The sequence below is a fragment of the Triturus cristatus genome, chromosome 1_2 (genome assembly GCF_964204655.1).
Source record: "Triturus cristatus chromosome 1_2, aTriCri1.1, whole genome shotgun sequence".
Lineage (NCBI taxonomy): Eukaryota > Metazoa > Chordata > Amphibia > Caudata > Salamandridae > Triturus > Triturus cristatus.
Genome location: NC_140580.1, coordinates 81548901 through 81576205, shown reverse-complemented (window position 1 = coordinate 81576205; position 27305 = coordinate 81548901). Strand labels below are relative to the sequence as shown.

At 41.9% G+C, this 27305-nt stretch overlaps 1 protein-coding gene across 2 annotated transcripts in view; it reads right to left on the bottom strand.

Moving 5' to 3' along the window:
- LOC146866842 (uncharacterized) overlaps positions 1–27305 on the bottom strand; it is a 171629-nt gene that overhangs the window by 70025 nt on the left and 74299 nt on the right. Inside the window, exons 4-8 of one of the 2 annotated variants that reach the window (XM_085602380.1) lie at positions 14208–14237; positions 11464–11493; positions 10671–10700; positions 8705–8734; positions 754–783 (exon numbers count right to left, since the gene is read on the bottom strand). In XM_085602380.1, coding sequence (XP_085458506.1) covers positions 754–783; positions 8705–8734; positions 10671–10700; positions 11464–11493; positions 14208–14237 — 150 coding nt within the window. The remainder of the gene's footprint in view (positions 1–753; positions 784–8704; positions 8735–10670; positions 10701–11463; positions 11494–14207; positions 14238–27305) is intronic. The other variant, XM_085602390.1, reaches the window with a different exon arrangement.

The following is a 27305-nucleotide window of genomic DNA, read 5'->3' as shown; positions in this document are numbered from 1 at the left end:
GTTTCTGGGGGGATTGATGTATTTACTGTGTGTATGATTGTAAGTGCTTAACCAACAACGCCTGAGGAATCGCCTTGGCTGCTCACGCCACGCACCTAGAGGGTGAGCAAGGGTCATTCGCGAGGGGTTATCCTGCGCCCTGACGTGGAGGAGAGGGTTCCTGCTTGACACAAGGGCAACCTTGCGCCAACCAGAGATCCCCGACTCTAACAAGGGGTGACTAGACAGACAATGATGAGGGAAAACTAAATACATACTTAATTTTCCCTCGTCGTCATCTATTCATTCCCTGCCCCACCGCTCTAACCTGCACAGGCCACTCATGACCTTCAGTCCAACCATACCATCAGTCCAACCACAGAGGGCAGAGGGCAGAAGGGGCATTTGTTCCTCTTCCTGCCCACCTACCCACAGACTGTTCCATTGTCCTGTAGGGCGGCAAGTGTGTCAGAGCGCTATGATCATGATCCCCTTCTAAAGCAAAGTCAGGGGAATATATTCACAAACCATACCTATGATTACAGACTTAACCATCAAGGATTCCTGAAGCACACACCACACCTTGTGTGTGTGGAGCATCGGAAGACCCCTAAAAAGGTGGCTACAGCCCAGAACTTCAGCTTTCTTTAAGTTTTTCTAATGGGCTGTCAAAATCAGAATTATAGATTATGCACTCTACTGTCCTTAGATGTACGCCCAAGAAGAACTTGTGTCTGTTCTTGATATGATTTAATCTCTAAGTGCTGTACTTACCAGGGGTTTTAGATGTCGTGGGCAGAGTACCTATTAGGAGAAAAAGTATTACTTATTTCTACCATTGATTATAAAATAAGGATAACTGCAGTTCCTCAACTAAATGCTCTTATCTTGCCTTTGTACTACTTTGTAATGTAATTAAGCCAATTTTAGATATGCAAGAATGAACATCAAGACAAGATTGTACTTGAATCACTGCAGTATGGATGTACACTTATGCACTTTATCATGCTTGCTGAGAGTAGCAGGCTGCTGTATTAAGACCCTTTTGTTCAGAACAACTGCCTAGACAGACCCCCGTCCCACATGCAACAGGACTGTAAATCCGAACTCTCTACAAAGATAGTCACGGCTAAGGCGCTACCTGTGCACAGAACAGTAGAGATCTGAACTAGGGCCATGGCTAGTTATCGATTTGTATGGTAACATAAAATTCTCTGTTTGCTGGAGAAAAGGCTGTATCAGCAGACTACAAAGCATACATGTTATCCCTAATATTGATATGGTATTGGAAATTCTGTTTGTGTATTTTCCTTGGGATTTAGCACTTTCTCCACAAGTCAAGTGATTTTTTATTGTGTCTGTATTTGTGTAATTCAGACTCCACACCTCGATAAAACAGCAGTGCTATATTCATGGCACTGGTTTTCTTTGCTGACATCTGTCAATTCAGTATATGGTGGATCAAGTAGTAAGTGGGTTAAATACTTACATATGTAAAAAATGCAGATCACACTGATCTAAATAGTGCAGTGGCCCTTGCTATGTTCCAGAACATGCAACTCTGAGCAAAGTAAAGTACTCCTTTGGTCTGATGGGTGCCATGGCCACCGAATTTAAAGATATCCGCTGTCCTCTTGTATTAGCAGGATTTACTGTCACAGTGGTTCCTGTTAATGCATTGAACGTTCGGCATATGGCTCCCTCATGAGAGAGCCTTACAGCAAGATTTCAGTATTTTCTTTCTATTTTTAAAAACGAAATCCATGAGTAGGTTTTAGTCTTCAAAAGAAAAAAAACAATGATCCTTCGTATGAGGTATTTTGCACTTTTCATTGCCTCTCTCTGGCAGTGACTGAATCTTGCTATTTCATGGCTCACTGTAAATAGGGTGGATGAACAATGGCAAAACCTCCAACAGCCCTTACTCTGTCAGGCCATCGGAGGTGTATATCAGCAACAGAGAAAGAGTGATCTCCGTTGTCAATATACTGAAGGCTTCTCTAAATGAGGTGAGCGGATCTTCAGTTTGGCAGAGAGGGTACTCAGGCTTCTCTAAATGAGGTGAGCGGATCATCAGTTTGGCAGAGAGGGTACTCGGGCTCCTCTAAATGAGGTGAGCGGATCTTCAGTTTGGCAGAGAGGGTACTCAGGCTTCTCTAAATGAGGTGAGCGGATCATCAGTTTGGCAGAGAGGGTACTCGGGCTCCTCTAAATGAGGTGAGCGGATCATCAGTTTGGCAGAGAGGGTACTCGAGCTCCTCTAAATGGGGTGAGCGGATCATCAGTTTGGCAGAGAGGGTACTCAGGCTCCTCTAAATGAGGTGAGCGGATCATCAGTTTGGCAGAGAGGGTACTCGGGCTCCTCTAAATGAGGTGAGCGGCTCATCAGTTTGGCAGAGAGGGTACTCGGGCTTCTCTAAATGAGGTGAGCGGATCATCAGTTTGGCAGAGAGGGTACTCGGGCTCCTCTAAATGAGGTGAGCGGATCATCAGTTTGGCAGAGAGGGTACTCGAGCTCCTCTAAATGAGGTGAGCGGATCATCAGTTTGGCAGAGAGGGTACTCGGGCTCCTCTAAATGAGGTGAGCGGATCATCAGTTTGGCAGAGAGGGTACTCGGGCTCCTCTAAATGAGGTGAGCGGATCATCAGTTTGGCAGAGAGGGTACTCGGGCTCCTCTAAATGAGGTGAGCGGATCATCAGTTTGGCAGAGAGGGTACTCGGGCTCCTCTAAATGAGGTGAGCTGATCTTTAGTTTGGCAGAGAGGGTACCCCATCACCTTTATGACAGAGTTCCCTATCTGTCAAACTCTAAATCAGGCCCATAGTCTCTGCCAAAGTTTTGGGTTAACTGTCGTCTTAAACAGTGGAAGAACAGGAGCAGCAGTATTTTACCTTCTTATGTAGCGAATACAGAGCACAAAGGAACAGAACACAATAACAAATCACAAAGTGACTAGATGCATTTATGCATTATTGTTTCCGCAATGAATGTGCTATAAAAAACATATATTACCCTCATTATACTAGCGGTTAATTGCCAACAGAAAATACACATTGTCTACCACTGCATCAGTATGAATATAGGCATAATGGATGAGAGTCTTTCCGTGTTCATTCCAGAGAGTTTGTGAAATGCTACAGCTTTAGCAATAACGCTTAACACAGTTTTTAAACGTATTACAAGGCATATTTACCAGGGCCATATCTCCGCTTTTTTGGCTTTTAAAGGGAAAACCAGCGATGTTCCCTACAAAACGACGATTAACCCGCTATTGCTGGAATTTATTTCGCCATTGCGCTATGCGTTGTAAATACAGCGCAAGCATGGCGATAAATTCCAGCGATAGACGGCGATAAATATAAAAGCGCTAAGCGCGCTTTGCGATATTTATTGCCGTCTGTTGTAAATATGCCCCTACGTTTTTTTCCTAGGGTACAGACAGTATCCCAAAGGATTTTAGAGTCCTCAATGTTATAAATATATACAACTCTATCATATTTGAGTTCCACATCTACATACAAAAAACATTTACATGATTGAAATCAGAGATACTCATCAGTAAAGATGTTCTGCACTGAGCTAGCATTGATAGAGTTTTAAATTGACATCTTAGGAGGAAGTAGAAGGTTACTAGATTCATGATGCAAAGTGATTTCATTGGGTAGGGAAAAGTAATAAGGCAAGGATGTAGTTTGGTGAAAACAACCATGAAGCTCTTGATTACGAGTATAGGTGTCATTTATTGCACAAGATAAATAACGCTATAAGGGGTTACATTATTTATCGAATTTGATAAATAGCACCTCTTATGAGTTGTTGGGGAATAACATGCAGATTTTGATGTTTAAAGCCCCAAAATCCACATGATTTAGTTAATACTGTAAGGATTTCCCCTTTTAAATTTTGGCAGGTTTGCCCTGCCGAAATTCAAGTAAGAATTTGTGTTTTAACACATCTGATAATTATCAGATGTGTTAAACACTTAACAACCTATAATTCCAACCAGTGCGTACAAAGGGGTTTATCTACGGGTAGGAACTGCCCAACTCATAGTCAGGCCTAAGAAATCAGAATCTTGTATCACACACAGGGGCATGGCATCAAAATTCGCCGTCAGGGTGGCTTAGAATTTAGTAAGGGGAATTTTAGTTTTCAGCTTGTCTTGAAAGGTGAGAAACATGGGCCCTGACTCAATTCTAGTTGTATTATTTCCAAAATGTGTGATAAAATCCTTAGAAAGAGTGGTTTAGTGTGGAGGTTTGTTGTAACAAGGGGTTTGCACTGCAGGTGAAGCTATAAGGATGTCTGTAGCTCCTTGGGATCCTGCCTGTTTTCAGTATGCAGGGTGGGTTCTGCTTTACAGCCATAAAGAGTGTCCAATGGGATGTATGTCTTCTTCTGCAGTTGATGCACCAGTGTCAGAGGTTTACCTAGATGTCTCTTTATTTAGCTCACCAAAGCTTGTCCGCACACATCTTTATCTTTTCTCACTGTGCACTGTCCTAGAGGTGAAATTGCCTGTCCTCTGGAAGGGATCCTAGTTTTGACCTTCCTTCCAAATACCAGGTCAGCTGGTCAGGTGCCTATGGTGCTCTGTAGTGTTGTGCTGTATGCTCAACGTAGCTGGAACGATGTGGGGTCTATTGGTGCTCTCCTTAGTGTCCCCATGACCCCTCGATCATAGGACTGGCTTGTGGGTACAGCTGTGTTATCTTCTGATAGCAAATGTTCATTCAGTCCCTGAATATTTCAAATTCCTGGCTGTTGAATGCAGGTCTATTGTCTTTCTTGAGGATTTTGAGAATTCTACATGTAGAAAAGACATCCTGTAGTACTAGGATCACCTTGTTTGCAGTTTTTGACGTTACTCTCCACAAAGTGGGGAGCCATGAACATTCTCCCTTTCCCGCAGTTCTTTTGTTTGAGCTACTACAACTCTGTGTACTTCATGTGCCAGGTAAACCAGTTCTAGCTTGAGAGGCTTTGGAATGACTATGCTCCTAACCCCCAGGATGATTTTGTTGGAGACTTACAGAATGTTAACAGTTTGCATGGGATGGCACCAGGGAGTTAGCAGGTATGTATGCTGTGCCACAGCAACTATGACTGTACAGTGCAGCTACTAGCTTGCTTGAGCTGCAGCACACACTGGCACTGACTGTAATATGACAGAATAAATACTTTAATTCTTGTGTCTTTTGTCTGTTTAACATAATCAGGGACATTGGAATTATGCGGCAGGGTTGAGTCAATTATGCGGCACGACAAGGCAAACTATGCAGCATAATGAGGCACACTTTGTAACAGTAGTACTTCATTATTTTGTCATTGTTAGGCTTGGTGACACTGTTCATTGGTTGCACCTCATTAGTACCATATTAATACCCAAATATAGCAATAAGCTATATGTCTGCTTCAGGGCCTTCAATAACTAGTATGTATGGCACACTGAGGCAGGAGGCTATAAGGCTATATTTTCAACAGTCATGTCGTGCAAAGGGGCGCTGTTGGAGATACAGTGTGATAATGCACAAGATATGCATTTATTCAAAAAAATTAATTATGTTTTTGCACCAAATCATATACATTGTACTTTGATTATTGACAGGTAACTTTATTATTGTTAAAGCACCATGAATACAGTAGAACATTGGAATGAAACATGAAGAAAGAATAATTATGAAACTATTATGACCTGACTGCTCAGACCTAAAACTACAAAAAACAACCCCCTGAGTGGGGGAAGACATACAAATGTACATTGTCACGCACCTAGTACACAAAGGTTGATTGGCTTACTGGGAGTAGTTCAATAAATAAATACATTCTTTGTTCTACTTCCCCTGCTTGCTGTTTGGTGTAGACATTCCTTGGACAAAAAAAGGAGCAACAGACTTAAAGCATTTGTCGGATAACATAAACAAGCATGCACACGAGAATACACGTTGAATACCTGACGTAACTGGGAATGTTGGGAGACACACCTATTGAAGCCCACATAAGTGATGCTTACCGCAAATTAATAACACAATAAAGCAGTTGATAGGAATGGACACATACTGTCAAAAATAAGGGATTGTATTAGATTCTATGGTGCTTTTGAACTGCTTTATGGGGACATGATGAATCTGAACGTTCTACACATGTAGGTGTATTCAGAGGCCTTGTAGATTTAATAGCAAGCATAGACTGGTAAATGGAAGCACATTTAGCAAGTGCTACTGTTTTTAAGGGCACCTCTAAAACAATACAAAATGAACTCCTTGAGTGTATGCTAGATTATAAGAAGCTCTATTGTCCAACAGTTGAAAAACACAGACGTTGTGACACCACTAATGTGGCCACTAAAGCACAGTCCATATTAATCTTTCGGTACCTTGACAATGACAGTAAAGTTGTGGAGAGGTCCTATGGTTTCACATATTAAAGAGACTGTAGTGCAGAAACAATAGCTTCAGCTATTCTATGTGAACTGAACTTGATTTTTCCAGAGAAGCCTAAAGAAAAAACTTATTTCACAAAGCTGTGATGATGCTTCAGTAATGAGTGGAATCTTTGGTGGAGTACAAAAAAGAATTAGAGATGTTTCCCCTAATGTCCATTATGTGCACTGTTATGCCCACCTACCTAATCCTATTATGCAAACAAGCAGTAGCAAAGATCTGCGAGGCACAGATTTCTTTTTTGGATGTAGGCGGCATGGCTTTATTCATCTCACGTTCCCCCAGAAGAATGGAAGTACTTCAGGACATTGTGGCCAGAAGGCTTGAAAAGGGATCCCCAACTTTGAACGTATAATCAACCTAATATTCCAATATAGGGCTGATCTTGAGAAATGTTCCAACGCCATGGAAGGCAATGGTGTGATTGAATTAAAAAGTCGGAATGTGGCCTGTGGCTTTGCTAGAACACTATAAGACAGAGAGTTTCAGTTGTTCCTGTTTTTGTTTCATGAAATAATGCCTTGTGTCAACATTTTATACATCCAGTTACAAAATTGCAAAATAGATACTGTCTTTGTGCAAAGAGCTACCAGTCAGTTGGACACCAGCATGAACAGAGTCAGAGAAGGGACTGTCAATTTAGGCAGAAGACTGCCAAATGATTCCGGTTTCTCAAACTGCAGAAAACACATCAGAAGCCTTCTCTGAGTTTACAAAATATGATACTTACTCTCCTGAACAAGCATCTGAATGAGGCTGTGGAAGCTTATCCTATGATCAAAAAAGAGGATCTAAGAACTGAATTAAATGTACTGTACATAATGCATGTGTATTGGGAGGCCTCTGTTGCAATTTTTTGCTCGCTTTAATTCAAAAACTGAATATGGAAAAGTCACTTACAGAGACAGTGGCTTTACTAAAAATAGTAATTACCACTTCTATGACAACAGCAGAGTCAGAACAATGTTTTTCCACTTTAAACAGAATCAAGGCATTCCTAAGGAACACCATGATTGAGAAAAGACTGAATGCTTTAGCAATTCTCTCCATAGAAAGAGACCTTATTAGGAGAATCCCAGACTTTAATGTTCAAGTCATCGAGATGCTTGCAGCCAATATAGACAGACGTGCTGATTTTGTCTACAAAAAAGTGAACACTATGTCAATCCTAACAATTCTTGAATACTGATAGTTTGCGACCTGCTCAATTGTTCATCATCTGCTGTACGGATATTGGAGTCACTGAAATCAATGGTGTATGCCTGACTTCAATTTGCCTAATCTTTACTTTACTGTTAGTTGCTCTCAATGAGACGTACAGTGCCGTGTAGGGTGCCCTACCACTTTTCAATGTTAATTCCTTGCTGTCTTACTGTGTCCAGTCCAACAAATTTCTAAAGGTATATCAATAAATAAAGAAATCTGTGAGGTGATGAGCATTTTTATTATTTTATTTAAGTCTGTTATGAGGTCCCATGTTTATACTGAATAAGCAGCTACCTGCGTTATTATCATATAAAATTTCTTTATTGATGTCATAACTACACTTTCACAATTACTTTAATAACCTTCTTGCTTTCACAAACTTGCTTGAGAATTCACCATTTGCCCACTGTATTTTAAAACATTTATCAGAGGAAGAAACCAGCTGACCTCCCCTTATGCTGGTACGGTGCACTCGTTATGCTAGCTCATTACAGTGCACTCAGCCACAACTTTTACACCACACCACTGTCAAATGTCACCAGATGCCACTGCTTATAAATGAGTTCACTTTCGGCCTTTTGTGTTTCCTTATTGTCAAAGTACATACACAGAAAACCTGGCCAGGCAGGAGGTGCTTAATGTTTACCGCACATTGGGTAGCATTACTCCAAATGCAGGGGGTTACTGTGGAGGGTGCATGATATGTCCCTCTTCCTCCCCACCTACCCACATATTGTTATTTTGTCCTGTAGAGTAGGTAAGTGTGTAAGTATGTAATGATCATGATCCCCTGCTAAAGTGAAGTCTGGGGAATATATACACAAACCCTGCTTGTAAATCCAGGGCCAATCTAAAAGGTTTGCTCACACACAGACCATGCCTTGTGTCTGTGGAGTAGCTGAAGACCCCTACAAAGAAGACTGCAGTCAGGAACCTCGCTTGTCTATGTTCAAGTTTTTCTAATGGCCTGTAAAAATCAGAAGGTTTCTAGATTATGCACTCTATTCTTCTTATATTTAAGCCCAATGAGAACATATATCTTGACATGATTTACTCTCCATGTGATGCACTTACCAGAGGTTTTGGCTGTCGGGGGTGGTGTACCTAGTAGGAGGAAACATATTGCTTATTACTAACAATAATTATAAAAATCAAGAAAAATACAGTTCATCAACTTAATGTTCTCATCTTTCCTTTGCGCTACTTTATAATGTAATTGAGCCATTTTTCAGTCAAGGAAGAATAAGATTTCATATGAATCTCGGCAGAATGAAAGTGTAGTTAGGTAATTGATCATGATTGGTCCCTTTTGTTTAGAAAGGCAGCCTAAACAGACGCCGCCACACACACAAAGAAAAGAACTGTAAATTAGAACACTCTCCGAAGGTGAGAATGGCTATGGCGCTACCCTTGTTCAGAACAGTAGAGATCTGAACCATAGCTGTGGCATGCTATAGCACTGTACGGTGAAATCAAATGAAATGTTTGCTAGAGAGGCCATATCAAGAGACTACACAATATAAATGTTATCCATAATATTGGTATGGTAGAGGAAATTGTGTTTGGGTATTCTCCTCGGGATTTAGCACTTTCTTCACAAGTCAATTTATTTTTCATTCCTACTGAATTTCCGTAATTATGGCTCCATGCCTGTGTCGAACAGCAGTTCTATATTCAGGGAACTAGATTGTTTTTGCTCACATATGCCAATTATTCAGTAGATGGTGGATTAAGTTGCCCTTTTTTTTGCATTGGCAGGTTTATCGTCACAGTGCTTCCTGTTAAATCATTAAAAGTTTGATGGCTGGCTCTGTAAACATGACATAGCTTTCATTAGTTTTTTAATTTTCAAATATTAAATCCCAAAATAGGCTATTGTTTTCCAAAAAAATAAAAAAGCAATGACTCCCTCACAATGGAAATGTTCTCCCACACCATAAGGGGCATTTTGAAGTCTTCGCTGCTTTTTATCGCCATGCTTTACCTGGTGATGCCTGAGAGTGAAATCTTGCTAATTCATTGCATACTGTAAATTGAGTGGACAGACAATTGGCTAAACCTCTTATAGCCCTTACTATGTCAAGCAAACTGAGGTGCATGTTGGCAACTAAATGAGTCAAGAGGACTTTCAGCTTGGCAGAGAGAGTACTTTGTTACCTTTATGACAGAATACTCTCACTGCTAAACTCTAAATTGGGCTCATAGTCTACACTACGGTTTTGGGTTCATTGTTGTACTCTATTTTCATTTTGATCAGATTTTACTTATTCTTTACATTCTGTTCTAAATGTATAGGTTTTTCAGAACAATAAATGAACTCTATTAGATATTTTACTGATTAGATAACTGAGCGACTTTAGTGTTCACTATTGCTGATGCAGTCAGTGCTGTGTATCTCAAGACACGTTTTTTGGGATGCTTGCCCTTCAACAATGGTGAAAGCTGAAGACTTTTAACTCAAGTGAGTGTAAGCATATACTGAATTTACCACAATTCATCTGGGTGAGTTGTGTGCTGGTATGTCAGACAGTGTGCTCCCTCTTCTTTCTGTGATTGGCTGCTTGGTGTGTTTGTTTGTGCTGACCTATGCTCTGTAAGTGTTGCAAAACCCAGACAAGTGTGTGAGCAGCATTTCCAGCACCCCCCGTTTAACTTGCCTACTGAAGTAGGACAAATATTCTGAAACACTATCGAGAGATAAACAACACTGGCAGCACCAGGAAGGGTTAGAACTAAAGACTTTCAACTCAAGTGAGTGTTAGCATACAGTGCATTTCCCATAATGCTTTTAGGCTAATTGTCTGTTGGTAAGCCAGGCAGTGTGCCCCCGCCTCCTTCTACAACTGTGCACACCTGTTAGCTTGCCGAACCAACTTATAGACATACACTATGATTTCCTCAAGTACTAAATGATTATAACCAGTCAGATTTCACAGACTCAATCCTATGGACAGCCTGTGCCTATCTTTTCTTAAAGTTCAGTCCTGGAACATCTTTAAAATGTTCTTGAACTTGTTTATTCACTTTATGCAGCACTTACCAGAGAGTTTGAGCGTTGAACGTAACAAACCTGTTCGGAAGTAAAGTGACATTATTCTGTTACTGATTTGTATGAAAATATGAATGATAACAGATGGCACTCTATTGCAGACATTGCCAATATTATCCTGTGACATGTTATACCTGGTGCTCATCCTATGTAAAGATAACAAATTGTACAAACAAATGTGAATGTTCTCTTCTACGGAGAAAGCATTCAAACATTAGCTTTTTCTCATTCATAGTGACTCGTGTGACACCCCATAGAAATGAGGAGCTTTCTTTCGGTCTTCTGGATTTCCTTATGGTGGAAGAAATAAGTACAGCCAGAGAAAACCAGAGCAGATAGGAGGTGCTTAATATATACCGCACATGGGGTAGCATTAGTCCAACCCCAGGGGGTTAATCTGAGAGAGGGCATATGTCCCTCTTCCTGCCCTCCTACCGACAGAGTGTTCTCTTGTCCTGTAGGTCAGGCAAGTGTGTTAGTGTGCTATGATCATGATCCTATTCTTAAACTAAGTCAGGGGAACATATGCATAAACCCTACCTACATTTAAAGAGAAAACCATCAAGGTTTTCTCATGCACAGACCACACCTTGTGTCTGTAGAGTATCTGACAACCCCTACAAAGCTGGCTACAGCCAGGAACTTCACTTGTCTTTGTCCAAGTTTTTCTAATGGCCTGTCAAATCAGTATTCTAGATTATGCACTCAACATTCCTTAGATTTAAGCCCAAAGAGAACTTACATCTGTTCTTGATATGAGGCATTCTCTAGGTGCTGCACTTACCAGTGATTTTGACTGTCGAGTGCAGAGTACCTATTAGGAGGAAAAGTATTACTTATTATTGCCATTGATTATAAAATCATGATAAATGCAGTTCATCAACTAAATTCTCCTATCTTACCTTTGTACTACTTTGTAATGTAATAAAACCAATTTTAGATGAGAGTGAGCATCAAAACGATATTTTATATGAATCACTGCAATACGGAAGTACACTTATGCACTTGATCATGCTTGATGAGAGTAGCAGACAACTGTATTAGGTCATTTTTGTTCAGAACAGCAGCGTAGACAGACCCCCATATCCCCTGGAAAAGGATTGTAAATAAGAACCCTCTACAAACATGAACACTGCTATTGTGCTACCCTGGCACAGATTAGTAGAGCTTTAAACCAGGGATGTGGCTGGGTATAGGATTGTATGGTAACATCTAATTTTTTGCTTGCTACAGAAATGCTATATCAGGAGACGACACAGCACAAATGTTATCCACAATATTAGTATGGTAGTTGAATTTTGTTTATGTATTCTCCGCTAGGTTTATCACTTTCTCCACAAGTCAAATCATTTTTCATTCCTTCAGTATTTTGGTTATTCAGGGTCTATGCCTGCATAGAGCAGCAGTTCTATATAAAGGGCACTGGATTGTTTTTGCTGACTTCTGCCAATTATACAGTATATTGTGGAATAAATAATAAGTGTGGTAGATCCTTGATTTTAAGATGGCATCCTTTGCATTGGCAGGATTTACCATCACAGTGGTTCCTGTTAATCCATTAAAAGTTAGAAGGATGTCTCTGTTAACATGACAATAAATGAACTCTACTAGATATTGTGCTGATTACATAAGCCTGTGGAGACAGATATTTTATTGATTACATAAGACTGGGGAGACAGCTAAATAAGTCTCTTGCCATGACGTAAACTACACTGGCTTCTTTCAATCGCTGATTCCCTCCTCACCTAATTTCACATCAACTCACCCCCTTCTCTCGTCTATTCAAAGGACTTGAGGTCTGTTATAAAAAGACAAAGCAGGCTGGGTTTGTTGTGCAGATCCTCCCTTGCAGATGCACACAATAGCACTGAGTGTCAGTTCTGTATATCTGGATTCAGGCCCACTGCCTCTGATATGTACAGTGCGCATGCACCAACTCCAAATCCCCAATGTGGACTATAGTCAAACTAGGGTGAAAGTAGCAACCAGCAAGTATGGCTGAGGACAACTGTGTACACTCAAAACAAGGGAGGAGGGGTCACACTGCCTGGCGTACCATCAGTGGTGTAACAATAGGCCCCTCAGGCACTGTGCACAGATGGAGGGTCCCTGGCTCCAGAGCTCTTGACTGGGTTCAGAGCATTGTTGCCCCGTCCATGTACATGGCGGGGGGGGGGGAGTGGGGCCTCAAGTTACGTTATGCCACTGCGTACCAGCATACAATTTGCCCAAATGCATTGTGGTTAATGCATTGCTTCATAATATTAACTTCATTTGAACATCTTTAGTTTTCAGGATTGTTGGAGCAGTCAGTGCTGTGTATCTCTAGACAGTTTTTACAGGATGCTTTCCCTTGCCCTTTGACAATGGTGAAAGCTGAAGCCTTTTAACCTCGATAAGGGTGTGAGCAGCATTACCAGCATCCCACAGTTTTACTTCTCTACTGAAGTAGGACAAATATTCTGAAACAGGTGTCGAGAGATACACAACACAGGCTGCACCAGGATTGATGAAAACAAAACACTTGCAGCTCAAATGAGTGTTAGTATACATAGTAGCATTCCTGATAGTGCTTTTTGCCCAATTGTGTGCTGGTATGCCAGGAAGTGGGTCTCCTCCTCCTTCTACAATTGTGTACATTGTTGGCTTATAGACATAAACTCTCATGTCTGAAAGTACTAAATGTATATACCCAATCAGATTTCAGAGAAGCAATCCTGTCAACAGCCTGTGCTTAGCTTTACTTAAAGTTCAGTCCTGGGATATCTTTAAATTTGATTGAATTGATTTATTTACTGTATGCGGCACTTACTAGAGGGTTTGGGTGTTGAACCTAACAAACCTGTTAGGAAGTAAATTAACATTATATTGTTACTGCTTAGTATGAAAATATAGATTACAACTGATGGCACTCCATTGCAGACATTGGCATTATTATACTGTGACATGTGATACCAGGTGCTCTTGCTTTGCAAAGATAACATTGTTAGTGTGGGGTGCAGTTTTATACAAACAAATGTGCATGTTCTCTTCTACTGACAATACATTAAAAAGTGAGCTTTCCCTCATTCCTTGTATTGTGCAAGTACACACAGAGAAAAACAGAGCAGGCAGGAGGTGCTTAATGTCGACCAGACATTGGGTAGCATTAGTCCAGCCCCAGGGGTTTACTCTGAGAGTGGGCATGTGTCCCCCTTTCTGCCCACCTACTGACAGAGTGTTCTCTTGTCCTGTAGGGCAGGCAAATGTGTCAGTGTGCTATGATCATGATCCCCTTCTTAAGCTAAGTCAAGGAATATATGCACAAATCCTGCCTGTGTGTTAACCATCAAAGTTTGCTCATGCAAAGACCACATGTTGTGTCTGTAGAGCATCTGAAGACCTCTACAAAGTTGTCTTTGTTAACGTTGTTCTAATGGCCTGTCAAATCAGAATTCTAGACTATTTATTTTACTTTCCTTAGACTTAAGCTCAAAGAAAACTTACATCTGATCTTGACATGATTCATTCTCTAGGTGCTGCACTTACCAGGGGTTTTGGATGTCGAGTGCAAAGTACCTATCAAGAGGGAAAGTATTACGTATTACTGCCATTGTTTATAAAATCAAGATAAATTCAGTTCCTCAACTAAATGCTCTTATTTTGCATTTGTACTACTTTGAAAAGTAATTAAGCCAATTTTTATATAAGCAAGAATGAACATCAAAACGAGATATGACATGAATCACTGCAATATGGCCGTACACCTGTGCACTGGATCGTGCCTGCTGAGAGTACCAGACAACTGTATTAGGACCCTTTTGTTCAGAACAGCTGCCTAGACAGACCGTCGCCTCACTTGCAAAAGGACTGTAAATCGAAACCCTCTACAAAGATAGTCACGGCTAAGGCGATACCTGTGCACAGAACAGTAGAGATCTGAACCAGGGCCGTGGCTAGTTATCGCATTGTATGGTAACATAAAATACTCTGTTTGCAGGAGAAAAGGCTGTATCAGCAGACTACACAACATACATGTTATCCATAATATTGTTATGGTAGAGGAAGTTCTGTTTGTATGTTTTCTTTGGGATTTAGCACTTTCTCAATGATTGTTCATTCTGTCTGTATTTCTGTAATTCAGACTCCACACATCCATAAAACAGCAGTGCTATATTCTGTGCACTAGATTTTTTTGCTGACATCTGCCAATTCAGTATATAATGGATTAAGTCGTAAGTGAGGTAAATACTCAATGATGTAGAAAAAACAGATTGCGCTGAACCACATAGTGCACTGGCCCTGGCTATGTTCCAGAACATGCCAGCTATGAGCAAAGTAAAGTACTCCTTTCGCCTGATGGAGGCCATGTCCACCAAATTTACAGATGTTCGCTGGCCTCTTGTATTGGCAGGATTCACTGTCACAGTGGTTCCTGTTAATGTATTGAATGTTTGACGATTGGCTCCATCAATATGACAGAGCCTTGCGGCAAGCTTTCCATGTTTTCTTTTTATTTTCAAAAACGAAATCTCAGATTAGGCTTTTTTTCAAAAAAAAAAAAGCAATGACCCCTCAAATAATATAACAGAGCACAACAGAAATCAGTCAAAGCAGAAGGCAGCACAGAAAGCACAGTAAAATCGTAGCACAACATAATAGCGCCTTAGATATCTCTGCCTGCCACAGTTTTGAAAAATATAGCTCTGCAACAGGCTTAACCTGTAAAGGGCAATAGATTGCCTAAAAAGGTTGTCCTTCCTAGGAGGTTGGGGAAATATATTGATAAAGAATGAAGATGTAAAAAGGAAGGGGGCTATTAGTCTTGATCTAATAAGGGGTGAGCGCTTTTTGAAAGATCTAGAAGCTGCCGATTGGGGCATTTTGAGTGAAGGGCCAAATGCCTCTAGTAAAGCAACTATCCCCAAAAGCGTCAATGAAGGGAGAAATCACATTTTAAAAACCCCCCAGCAAACCCTGACAGCAGTCACAGAACCAATACGTCCCATTAGTTCGGCCAGCAATATGTTAAAGGATGCTCCCACCCTGCCAACCACAGGGAGGAAGGTACCTACTAACATTGGATCAGATAAGGGCCAAACAACCACTACAAGGCCAATAATGCACTCAGGGCCTGTCCTCCATCTGCCCCCCGACGCCTGCCCTTATGTAATAATTTTGGCAGGCGTACCTCAGTTAAGGGAGGGACAGAGCGAGTCATGGATGCAGTTAAATAACAAATGCTTAGACTGGCTATCCAAACACAAAGGGGTAGGCCCTAACATTCTGAGAGAAATTCTGACCACTCGGCGGGTGAGCTGGGTTGGGTCACTACCTAAGAATATAGAAGGGGATTGCATTGTCATCAATTTTAGAAACCCCTCTACAGTTAAATTTATCCTTGGTAGTATTAACATGTGTTTTTCCCCCCCTACTGACATAACTTCTCTGCCTTTGGGCTATTTCTATAGACCCCATCATAGATTATCCAGCCCTATTTTTTCATCTTTTCCTTTACATAATAGGTACAGTGCACTGTCTGATCTGGGTACTTTGGACTGACCATCAACCACCTCCCCAGATTCAGTGAACATGAATTACTTTAATACATTTGGCCTAGCAGGGGACTCATTTTTGGATCCAACTATAGTGATCGCTAATGCCACTAAGGTGCATAAGGGCAATAGTTATGTTTCCACCCCGGTAACATCCATTGACAACTTGACAATCCTGAGTTGGAATATAGCAGGTCTAAATGCTAAAGTAACAAATGGGGACTGGGTGGACTGGGTCTCCAAAATTGACATCTTGATGTTCCAAGAAACTTGGTGCACTATTCCTTTACTTTTTGATGGATACAGTTGTTTTAACCAAATCGTACCAATCCCTGTTTCGGGTAGACCCAGTGGGGGACTATCCATATGGGTTAAAATAGGTGCAGATGTTAAAATTGAACCGCTGGAAACACACGATAGGAACTTCCAGGCATTGCTCTATATTAGTGGTGTTAGAATATGTTTAATACATTTTTATAATAATGATTTTAAAACGCATCCCAATATGAATTTTATAAGGCTGTTTAATTTCATTGATGATATTATAGAAGGACAAAAATGGGGTAAACTTGATGGGATATGTGTAGGAGGAGATTTCAATGCACATATTCACCGTCAAACTCCTCCCTGTAAAAGAGGCAAAGAATTATCTGACCATCTGGCCACAAGGGACTTAATCAATGTTATGGAAAAGGCAAACACTATGGAAAATAATTGCCCTGTGGCTACTTATGTCGGGCATGGGAGTGCATCTACAATTGATTATGTATTCATGACCTCTGCGCTTGTGGATTTTTTATTAGAGGCCACAGTAGCTAGGTCTGTATACAGCGACCATGACCCGATTTTATCCACTCTTAAACTTCCTCACAAAAAGGTGAAGCGGACAGAAATAGGGGCAAAAAACCTAGTCGCGTCGACGGACAAACTCAGGGTGGTCTGGAAGGGGATTGACAACAAGGGGGTGTTAGCTCGAGTTATAAAATCCCATCCCAGATTAGTATTTACCTGCCTATCTTCCGAGTGCCCTGACCATGCGATCGTCGAAGCATTCACGGAGCTGTGTAAGACCATAAAAAAGGAGATATCTAAGCCAGTTCTAATTAATACTAATACTAACCCTAGATGGTTTGATAATTCCTGCTCCAGAGCAAATAGAGACTTGAGAGCTGCCCTAAAAGCTGATCCACCCGATCAAGCTTTGGTGAGGTCCCTAAGGTCTAGTTACAAACGCACCTTAAGAATACGATCTGAAGAGCTTCTAAAAACTCACTGGGAATCACTTGTACGTACTGCAGCGACGAAGGATGTTGCTGGGTTCTGGAGCGAGGTGAAGAACCTGAAATCACTTGGCTCAAACATCACTCCCATAAACTGCAGCATATCAGAGGAGGTATGGATGAAGCACTTCACAAATATTTATATGGCATCGACTCTTCCTATTGAAAACTGCCAACCATTTAAGTTTCCGAACATTTCTATAACAGAAGTGGAGGATGCAATTCTTCAAAGCGCAGGAAACAAAGCGCCAGGGCCTGATGGAGTATCCATTGATTTAATAAAATCAGAGCCTGACCTTTGGGCCCCACTACTGTGCAATGTTTTTAATAACTTATCTACTACCTCATTGCCCGATTCCTGGTCTAATAGCACCATCGTACCTATTTTTAAATAAGGCAATAGACTCGACCCTGGCAGTTATCGCCCAATATCACTAATTGATAATACATTGAAGATTTTGGGTAGGGTCATCTTTAACAAAATCAGTACTTGGGCCGAAGAAAACAAAATTTTACACCCATGTCAGTTAGGTTTTAGAAACAATGTAGGAACGGTTGAGCAGTGCTTGAACCTAAACTTAGTTTTAGATAAATATACTATAGCAAAAAAATCCCCACTTTACTTAGGTTTTATGGATTTAAGCTCTGCTTTTGATTTTGTCAACCGATCCCGCCTATGGACAGCCTTGCTGAGATATGGTTTGGATGAACCTCTGGTCCAATTCCTGGCCCATCTACATAGTGATTTAAAAGCCTGTGTTCGTATTAATTACGATGGTGAGGTTTCGGGCAAGATTTTAATTGGTAGGGGTGTAAGACAGGGTTGTGTCCTGGCTCCCCTGCTTTTTATTTTATATATAAATGAATTAAGCACATCTCTGGGTAAATTAACTACTGATGTCCCGCTCGTCAATGGCAACCCCCTCCCCGTACTTCTTTATGCCGACGATGCGGTACTCATAGGCCGTACACCTAATGCACTCCGCACTTTAATTTCAGGCTTTGTTTCCTATATGGCTGACCTTGACCTATGCACAAACTTCAAATAATCTTATATAATGTCTTGTGGGCCAAAGAAACATAAAATTCGCCATATTATGTCAGGGAACAATGTTTTAAACAGCACTTGCACTTTCCCTTATTTAGGCCTGCTGTTTTCCGATTTTGGATCCTGGCAACCTCATGTTGCCAGAGGGAGGAACAAACTGGGCAAAGCCATTAATTCTATAATTACTTTACGCCAACCAAAGCACACCGAGGTCATTCCATCACTTCTACAAATTTATAAAACCCAGTGCGTCCCTACAGGAACTTATGGTGCCGAGGTGTGGGGATACTCGAGTTGCACCAATATTCAGATAGAAGAAAATAAATTCTGTAGGAAGGTCCTGGGGGGGGTTATTTCGGCACCGTCATATGTGTGCCATAGAGAACTGAATCTCCCCTATATAGAGGATTTTATAAAATCAAGACCCGCCTTGTTTTGGTTAAAAATTTGGCGTAACCCAGCTGCTTCACTGACTCGTGACATAATTTCAGATTGCCTAAAAAGTGAGCGGGCAAACTATATTCCTTGGCTTAAAGCGGTACAGATGAGCCTAGTAAGTGTAGAAATGGGGCACCTATTTTCAGCACCCGAAACAATAGATTTATCACATAAGATTACAGTGAAAAGGGCTTTATTTGATCTGTATCGAGAGAATAGAGAAAATACTGAATTCACAAAGCCAGTAATTCTTAGGTACATACCCATACAAGAATCTTGTATTAGGCCACCTAATATGCCCCAAGGCTATCTGCGCAAGAAACTGGGCAGATGGAACAGGAGTTTGCTGTTTAGATTTAGGGATGGGAGTGTGGTAAATTTACTCTGTTTCCCCTTAGGTTACACCCACAATTTGGGAAACTTACTTTGTCCATGTAACCAGGGTGGAAAGCAAAGTTTGCTGCATTTCACACTGTTTTGCGGCTTTTATATAAAATATACCAAACACTTTCTCATTCCCTATTTCAGAGCCAATGCCTTGACGGATTTTAATGAGGCTTTTAGAGTTTTACGGATGCTAAGTACTGACGATGTAATTTACAGAGTTAGTCACTTTCTCCAAATCGCTGTCCGTTCTCGTGCCTCAATGAATACGACCTGAAGCATGCCTATTATTTTGCACATTTTACACACTGCACTTTTGCACAACGGGTGTTCATATACCATAATGAATTTGGCTTGAAAGTTTGTTCATTATCTGCCCATTGCATTTTTGTACATTGGGTGTACCCTCAGATGTGCTGACTAATAAGACCCATTTTTATTGTTCATTGGGATGATTTTATATATTTTAACGGATGTATTTTATAGAGCTCTCTGATGTGAACAAAATGGATATGGCCTGTTAGACTTAGAAGTATCCTTGCATTATTTGCACACTGATTTTGTATTTTACTTGGCTGTATATGAATGTATGAAGCAACTAGCATGTACTTTTATGGATGTTTTTAAATATATCCGAATAAAGATCATTTGAATTGAATTGAATATATTGATAATGAAAATCTGAATACAGTTAACTCCACACTACTAGGCAATTCTGGGTCTATGAACTTTTACTGCCCCATTGCTGCCTCCACTAAGAAAGCGACTAGATGCATTTATGCATCACTGTTTCCACAATGATATGCTATAGAAAACATACATTTCCCTCTATTATACCAGCAATGAATGGTCAACTTAAAATATACTTTCTCTACCACTGCATCAGCAATTAATGTATAATTCCCTATTACTTACCGGTAATCTTCATTAATCCTGGTCCGGTTGTCCTTGTCCCATTCATGACAAAGAGATAATACCTAAGCAAACATCGGCATTCATCAACAACAAACCACCAGAACACAACGGACAGCAAAACCTAGTAATTTATTGAGACAATCAGAACAGGAATTCAGGGGCACACAGAACGCAGTACCCCCAAACCGAAATTAGAATCATCCCGCAGCAAATTTCGGATCCAATAATGCCTCACAAAAGTATTAGAGGAAGCCCAAGTGACCCTCCTATAGATCTCGGACAGGGACAGCCCTCCGAGCCACAACCCAGGAGGCCGCCACCCCCTGGGTAGAACGCCCCTGAACACCTGCCGAAGGAGGGGCACCCGTAAGAGAGTAAGCCAACATAATGACCTGCTTCTGCCAGAGACCAATGGAAGAAGAAGAAGCCTTCCCCCCACGAGAGTCCACCTCAAAGGAAACAAACAGGGAATCCAATTTCCAAAAGGAACATGTACTATCAAGATAGACACGCAAAGCCCTACAGACATCAAGTAAAGTCCAAGAAGGATCATTGCAAACTCCTGATCTGCGCACAAAGCAGGTAACACCAATTCCTGGGAACTGAGAAGAAACCTTGGTGACAAAGGCCAAATCCAACCGGAGGACCATCCCATCGCCCGAAAAAGACAAAAACGGCTCCTGAGCCATCAGAGCCACCATTTTCTCAAGGTGCCGAGCTGAAGTAATGGCCTCCAGAAAAACAACCTCCAAGGTTACAAATTTGATGTCCCCATCAGAGAAAGGCTCAAATGGAGGAGCCACAAGAGCCCGCAAAACCAGAGGAAGGTCCCAAAAAGGAATGGATGGCCGTACCACACGGTGGAGATAAAGAGAAAATCCACAACAATCAAGGGATCAAACCCCCCACATCAGCCAAATTCCCCCAAGGGCAACAGAAAGCCTTAATTGCGGCCAACTGAGCCTGCAAAGTGTAAACAGTCAGCCGCTTCTCAAAGCCCTCCTAGAGAAACTGAAGCACCTCCGGCAAAGAGCAATCCAGAGGGGACAAATTCAGAACCGGACACCAGTGCTGGAAATTCCCCCAATGACGCCCATAGGATTTCAAAGTAGGAGGCTTATGAGACTTATGCAGGGCCAATGCTAATTGTTCAGGGAAACCTTTATGCCGCCACCCCTGCCTCTCAACTTCCACACTGACAGCCGCAGCCGTGGAAGAGACAACATCAGATATGACCACAGGGGAGACAGAAAGCAAGAAAGTAACCAGGGACCCTGCACAGCCAACAGCTTCACAGTGGGGAACCAAGAAGGACGAGGCCAAAACGGAACCACCACCTCCCGGGACTCCCAATCCAGGTGAGCTACAATCCAGGGGATCTGAGCCAATGGAGAAAAAGCATACAGCAGGTGTGATGGCCAAGGAATGGTCAGAGTATCCACGCCCTGTCAAACCCAGGAGCAGAACCAGGATAGCTCAGCATTCTGCCAGGAAGCAAAGAGGTCGAGATAGGGAAGACCAAACCTCCTGCACACAAGCTGAAAAGCCACTGGAGTCAGGGACAACTCATGAGAGTGGGAGAAATAACGACTGAAGGCATCTGCCACACCATTGTCCACATTCCGAATATGAAGAGCCGAGAGGGACAATAGATGCTCCTCCACCCAATAAAACAGTGGGATCACAACTGCATTCAGAGACTTGGACCTGGAGCCCCCTTGATGATTCAGGTAGGCCACCAACACCATTTTGTCCAAACAGACCACCACATTGTGCCCCAACAACAGACAGCGGAAACCCATCACAGCCCATGACACTGCAGTCAACTCCCTCCATTTTTATGAACGCTGACCCTCCTGAAGGGACCAACGAATAAAAGAATCCAAGTGCGGAATAATAGGAGAGGGTCTACCCCCCACTAGCCCTCGTGAGTAGATGTTAATTAAAATAAAAGCTAACTCACCTTCCCGTATTACCTTTAGAGCCATAGTATCCCCATCATCCATAGGCAATTCCCTGATGTGTAGGGATGAGTGCTGACTGACCCAGATTAATAGTTTCCTCAATTGGTCGACCTTTCTCTTTACTGGTGCCACTTTCCCGTAGGCCAGATAGCCCGGGTGATGAGTAATGGTCATCGACCATGTCTCTTGTAACACTCTAAAGTCATGGCTGTCTACTAGGTTCGACCAGTCAGTAGATGGAAGTTTAGAGGATAATCCAGCAACATTCCAAGACATCAGAGAAAGATTCGCACAGAGTATGCCCTCATTAAAATCCTGTGTTTCCATGGCAGAGGGAATCATCTGCACTCTAGATGTTTTAGATCCTTGATCAGGTTTTGGAACTTCTGGGGAAAATACCTGGTAGCTATGGCCCTTTCCACACTCCTCGATGGGGTCCATAGCAGAGGGGATACATTGTGGTGGTCAATCGCAAGCATCTAAGTCAGATAGTGGTGCAAAACTATTATGAACAGGGCCCTCAAATATTGTAGGAGCTGGTCTGTAATTTGCTCTCAGTAGCCCCGGCCCCTCAGTAAAGTTCTGGGGATATGATGTTTGGGGACCTTGCTTATGGAAAAACCCAAGTGGTAAAACCGCTATTGAGTTGTCATTAAGCCTTAATGGCCCACCCAAGATATCCAGTATTAATCTAGGGGACTGTGTGTTATCAAAATTGACTATCACGCAGTCACCCTTCAACTCCTTCCTTAGAGGGCCTACCCACGGTATGCGTCTGGCCATGATCATGTGATTGAGAATATCTTCAGCCCAGAATCCGGCTCCCTTTAATTTAGAGTTAAGCCAATGTCTGGTTTTAGAAAGAAGTTGCCCAGTTGTCTAGGTGTCTGTTCTGACTCTGGGGCACATTGCTCAGAATAACCACTAAGGGTAGTGCAGCCGGCGGTAGATGGAGAGATCTACTATCCATCCAAGGTCCTTGTTTACCCCTATCACCATCCTCATAAGCTTGTAAGGGAGTTCTTACCCTAATTTGGGGAGTTACTATTTGAACCACTACTGCCATTGTGTGCTTGACCATTAGTCTGCTTGACTGCGGTAGGTTTAGACTCCACAGGGGTGCACATAGGTGTTTGTGCAAATTCGCCTGACGTGTTGCCCTGGTCCACCAGATTCCTAAGTGGCGGTGTTGGCCTATAAAGTAAAACTGGAGTCTTAACGGTGCCCTCCCCCCTTGTTCTTGGATCCATGGCAGATGTTCTTGCCCTCCAATTCCTCCACAAACATCATAGTCCCCTGAAAAGGCAAGCACTAGGCGCAAGCCTTTTGAGCGAAATCAGTCTTCCAGTCCTTCAACACCAGATTGCGGCGTAGCGCCTGCACCACCGGAAAGGGCCGAAGCCCTCACCACATCGAAGAACGCATCCAAGAGAAACTCTACCTGCTGCTCAATGTGATCCAAAAGCCCAGAGCAGTCAGATGTATCATCCATCAACTGATACAGAGCCTTGATATCAGAGATCAGAGACTAAGCCACATAAGTGCCATAAATTCTAGCTAGTAGGGCCGGATGAGACCCTTCTGAAGGAAAGCATCCATTTTTTTATTCACAGGATCTTTAATCACTGCATCCTCAGTCAAGGAAGTCCAACCCATAAGACTAGCCACAAAGGAATCAATCTGGCTATTCTTTGGACATGAAGCGGGTAAGGTTTAGCTATAAACCTCAGAAGCATAAAACGATCAGGATCCTTCCATTTCCTCTTCAGAACCTCACGAATACAAGGATGAATGGGCACATCTACCACAGCCGAACTCTGAAACTGCCGGAGCAGAGAAACACCAGACATACTGGTCACTTCATCATACGGAAACCCCATGTTGGATTTGACATGTTTAAGTAAGTCAGGTAACATATCCTTGTCACTATATTTTCCTTTCTGATCTGGACCCCCATCCAATCTTCCTCCGAATCAGAAGAATTAGAGGTATGAACATGAAGACGACCGTTGGAACACGCCCCCCCATCTCACGCAGAGTTTCTTTAATTAATCTCTTGAATCGAGCATCATACCCCTCCCTGCGACGTTGAGACTGCGCTGGAGAAAGGGGAAAAGAAGATTCCAAAGATGAAGAAGAGGAGCACTCCACATGCTTGCGCTTCCTGCAATGCTTCCCCATGACAGCTCTAGGAAGTCTTGGATGGACCCACCAACCTGGTACCAACTGACCCTGCGCAAAGTTGTGAAAGTTCCTAGGTAGAGGGGAAGACTGGCTGCAGGATAGTCACAAACACCTAGACAGAGAAACACCAAATGTGAAGATCAGCTGGAGATGATATCAGCAGTGAGACCAGGGAGCCACCAGGATCACGGTGGCACCAATCCTGCCCGACCAGCACGATCCACAGGAGAATCACCAGATCAAAGTTCAGGTACCAGGTAACAAACAGCAACAAAATATTTAAAAAAAATGCTATGTGGCACTTTCTTATGCCAGTAGTTTTCATAGGCAGTTGCACTGCCGACCAGCAAACCCGCGCCTGACTTCCATCACTTTTCAAGTTGCCTAGAATGATCAGAAACAAGGGCCCTGAATCATCTCTTGTATTTTTTCTAAACTTTTCGAGAAAACCCTGAGAAAGAGCGGTCTGGTGTGGAGGTTTGTTGTAAGGCGTGGTTTGTACTGCAGGGGAAGCTATAACGATGTCTCTATCTCCTTGGGATCCTGTCTCTTTCATTTCACAGGGCTTGTTCAGTTTTAGAGCCATAAAGTTGCTGACGTGAAAATATATCTGTGATGGAAAGGGAACAATTTGTTTATGATTTCTTCAAGTCTGTGGTAATTCTTGCAGCTGCACTGAGCACTCAAATAGCAAGGAGGCCAGTGAGCAGCATATCCCACATTCCATCCAGGAAAACACTAATGATCTAAAGCCTTGTTTTAGATTCTCAGTTAGGATGCACCTATTTATTGATTTGAGAAGTAGTGACTGATAATGAGGCTCGTTCACCAAAACATGTCCTGTGTGTTTCTCGGTTGAGGTTGTTCTCAATTAGGAAACAAAGTGATGTGACCTTTTGGATCAAACTAGAGCAGCTTGCTGTAAATTAATTTTCTAACTGTTAGCATTACTGCTGTTTGCATGTTGACTGATAACGACAAAATCAGTTTTGTTTTGGCTTAGTTTTACAATCATCCAGTTTTTAATTTTGATCGACAATAATAGATGCATTCAGTGGCACATTTACTAAAGTTTCACGCAGGGCAGTAAGCGAAGTTGCTGTGCTGCCATGCATGGATTGGGGGAGAGCAGAAATGCTCTATATTTACAAAGATATGAAACATTTCTGCTCTCAAAATGTGCTGGTGCACTGTGTGCAGCGTAGAGCCAATGCAGACACTCTTGCGCCGTAGTGCAAAGGAGTCTGAGTTACAGGCAGGATTATTTTTGTGCAGGAAGGGACACCTTCCTGCACAAAAACAATTCCTTAGAGGTATTTTCCTCTTTCTGTGGAAAGAGAAAATAACAAGGAGAAATAAAGATATATCTCTTTGTTGCACTTCACTTGGGAAGGCGGAGCATTCTGATGCATACCTAGGTTTACACATTTTTATGAATCTGGGAATGTGTCAAAATCCAAAGCTGGATGCATGGGATTTGTCATGCTCCACCCATCGAAAACCTTCCAAGTTGATGTGTAAAGTAAAGCGGAAGCAGCTGCCTTTCTTTCCATTTCTTTGCAAAGCCATCCACGGCCAAGCAAATTAGGCCTTGCATGGCTTTGTAATATCACTAAAGCCTTTGTGTCCTTGCACAAAGACTTAATAAATATGTGGCCCTCAGTGTTTAGTTCATTCTTAAATATTATTTATAGGCAGACATAATAAGCATATTGGAGCTATCAGAGGTCAAAGGATGCTTGGAAATATCATAGCAGTTTCACAAGTAAATTGAAAAGAAAGGAGGCCAATACCTATCCTTAAGGGACACAATTAGGAGTTGTGAGTTGGCATTTTCTAACCTGAACTATGCACCACCTTCCTACCAATAGCAACTCATGTAGATAGGGTGTTGGGCAGCCCTTATCAATTTCTTTTTTTGCCTGTGAAATTCAGGTATTTGCATTACACAAATCTCATAAAATGTTACACAATTTCTCAGGTGTGAAATTCAATACCATTTATATCTGTAGGAGAATCCGTGGGAGACTCTGATTCGGATTCAGAAATATTCTTCACAACAGTCAGCCCAGTTCTTCCTACTAATGTTCAAACTTAATTTCAATTCCCATTACATGCTCCTCATGGCCTCACCTACCCGAAGATAGTCCGTTCATCACGACTTCACCTACCTCAGGATAAACCATTCCTCATGGCTTCACCTACCTCAAGATGCTGGTGATATGTATGCTAAAGATGGAGTGCCAGCTGGGATACAGGGCGCACCATTGCATGGGAGGTTTCCTAATTAGAAAGGTCCCTGTATCTGTGTAGCGGGATAGCTAACTAGGTGCTGTACCATTGGGATCATATAATTATGGGTGAAAAGAAAAAATATAAAAATTATATACGGTGGTTTAAAGATATGCATGTCAACAACACATGCATTACCTTTTTAATGAAATCCATCTATTTTGCTGAAGTGGTTGTTGATAGGCTATATGTATATTTGTAAACATAGGTATAAAAGAAGTCTTTAACAAGCCAACTATGTCCTGTGGTGAGGAATTTAGCAGGGTACTACTACAGCACTCCCTTGGTTGCAGGAGACCAGAATATAGGGGTAATGGTTCTAAATTCTGACTATAGTTCAGCAAAAGGGCATAGGCGTTGATTAAACAAAATGTCAGTGGTTGCCGAAGTGGCAAAATGTGCCCTTTGACCTTAATGACATCAAAGGAAGTGACATCATATGACATTTTACCTGACCTTAATGCTGATGACATCATAATAAGTTCCATAATGACTGCATGATTTGAATAACAGCACAATACGGACACAAGTTTATTATAGATACAATCTATTTTATGATGTGAGATCACAAAAGAGCGGAGGAAAGA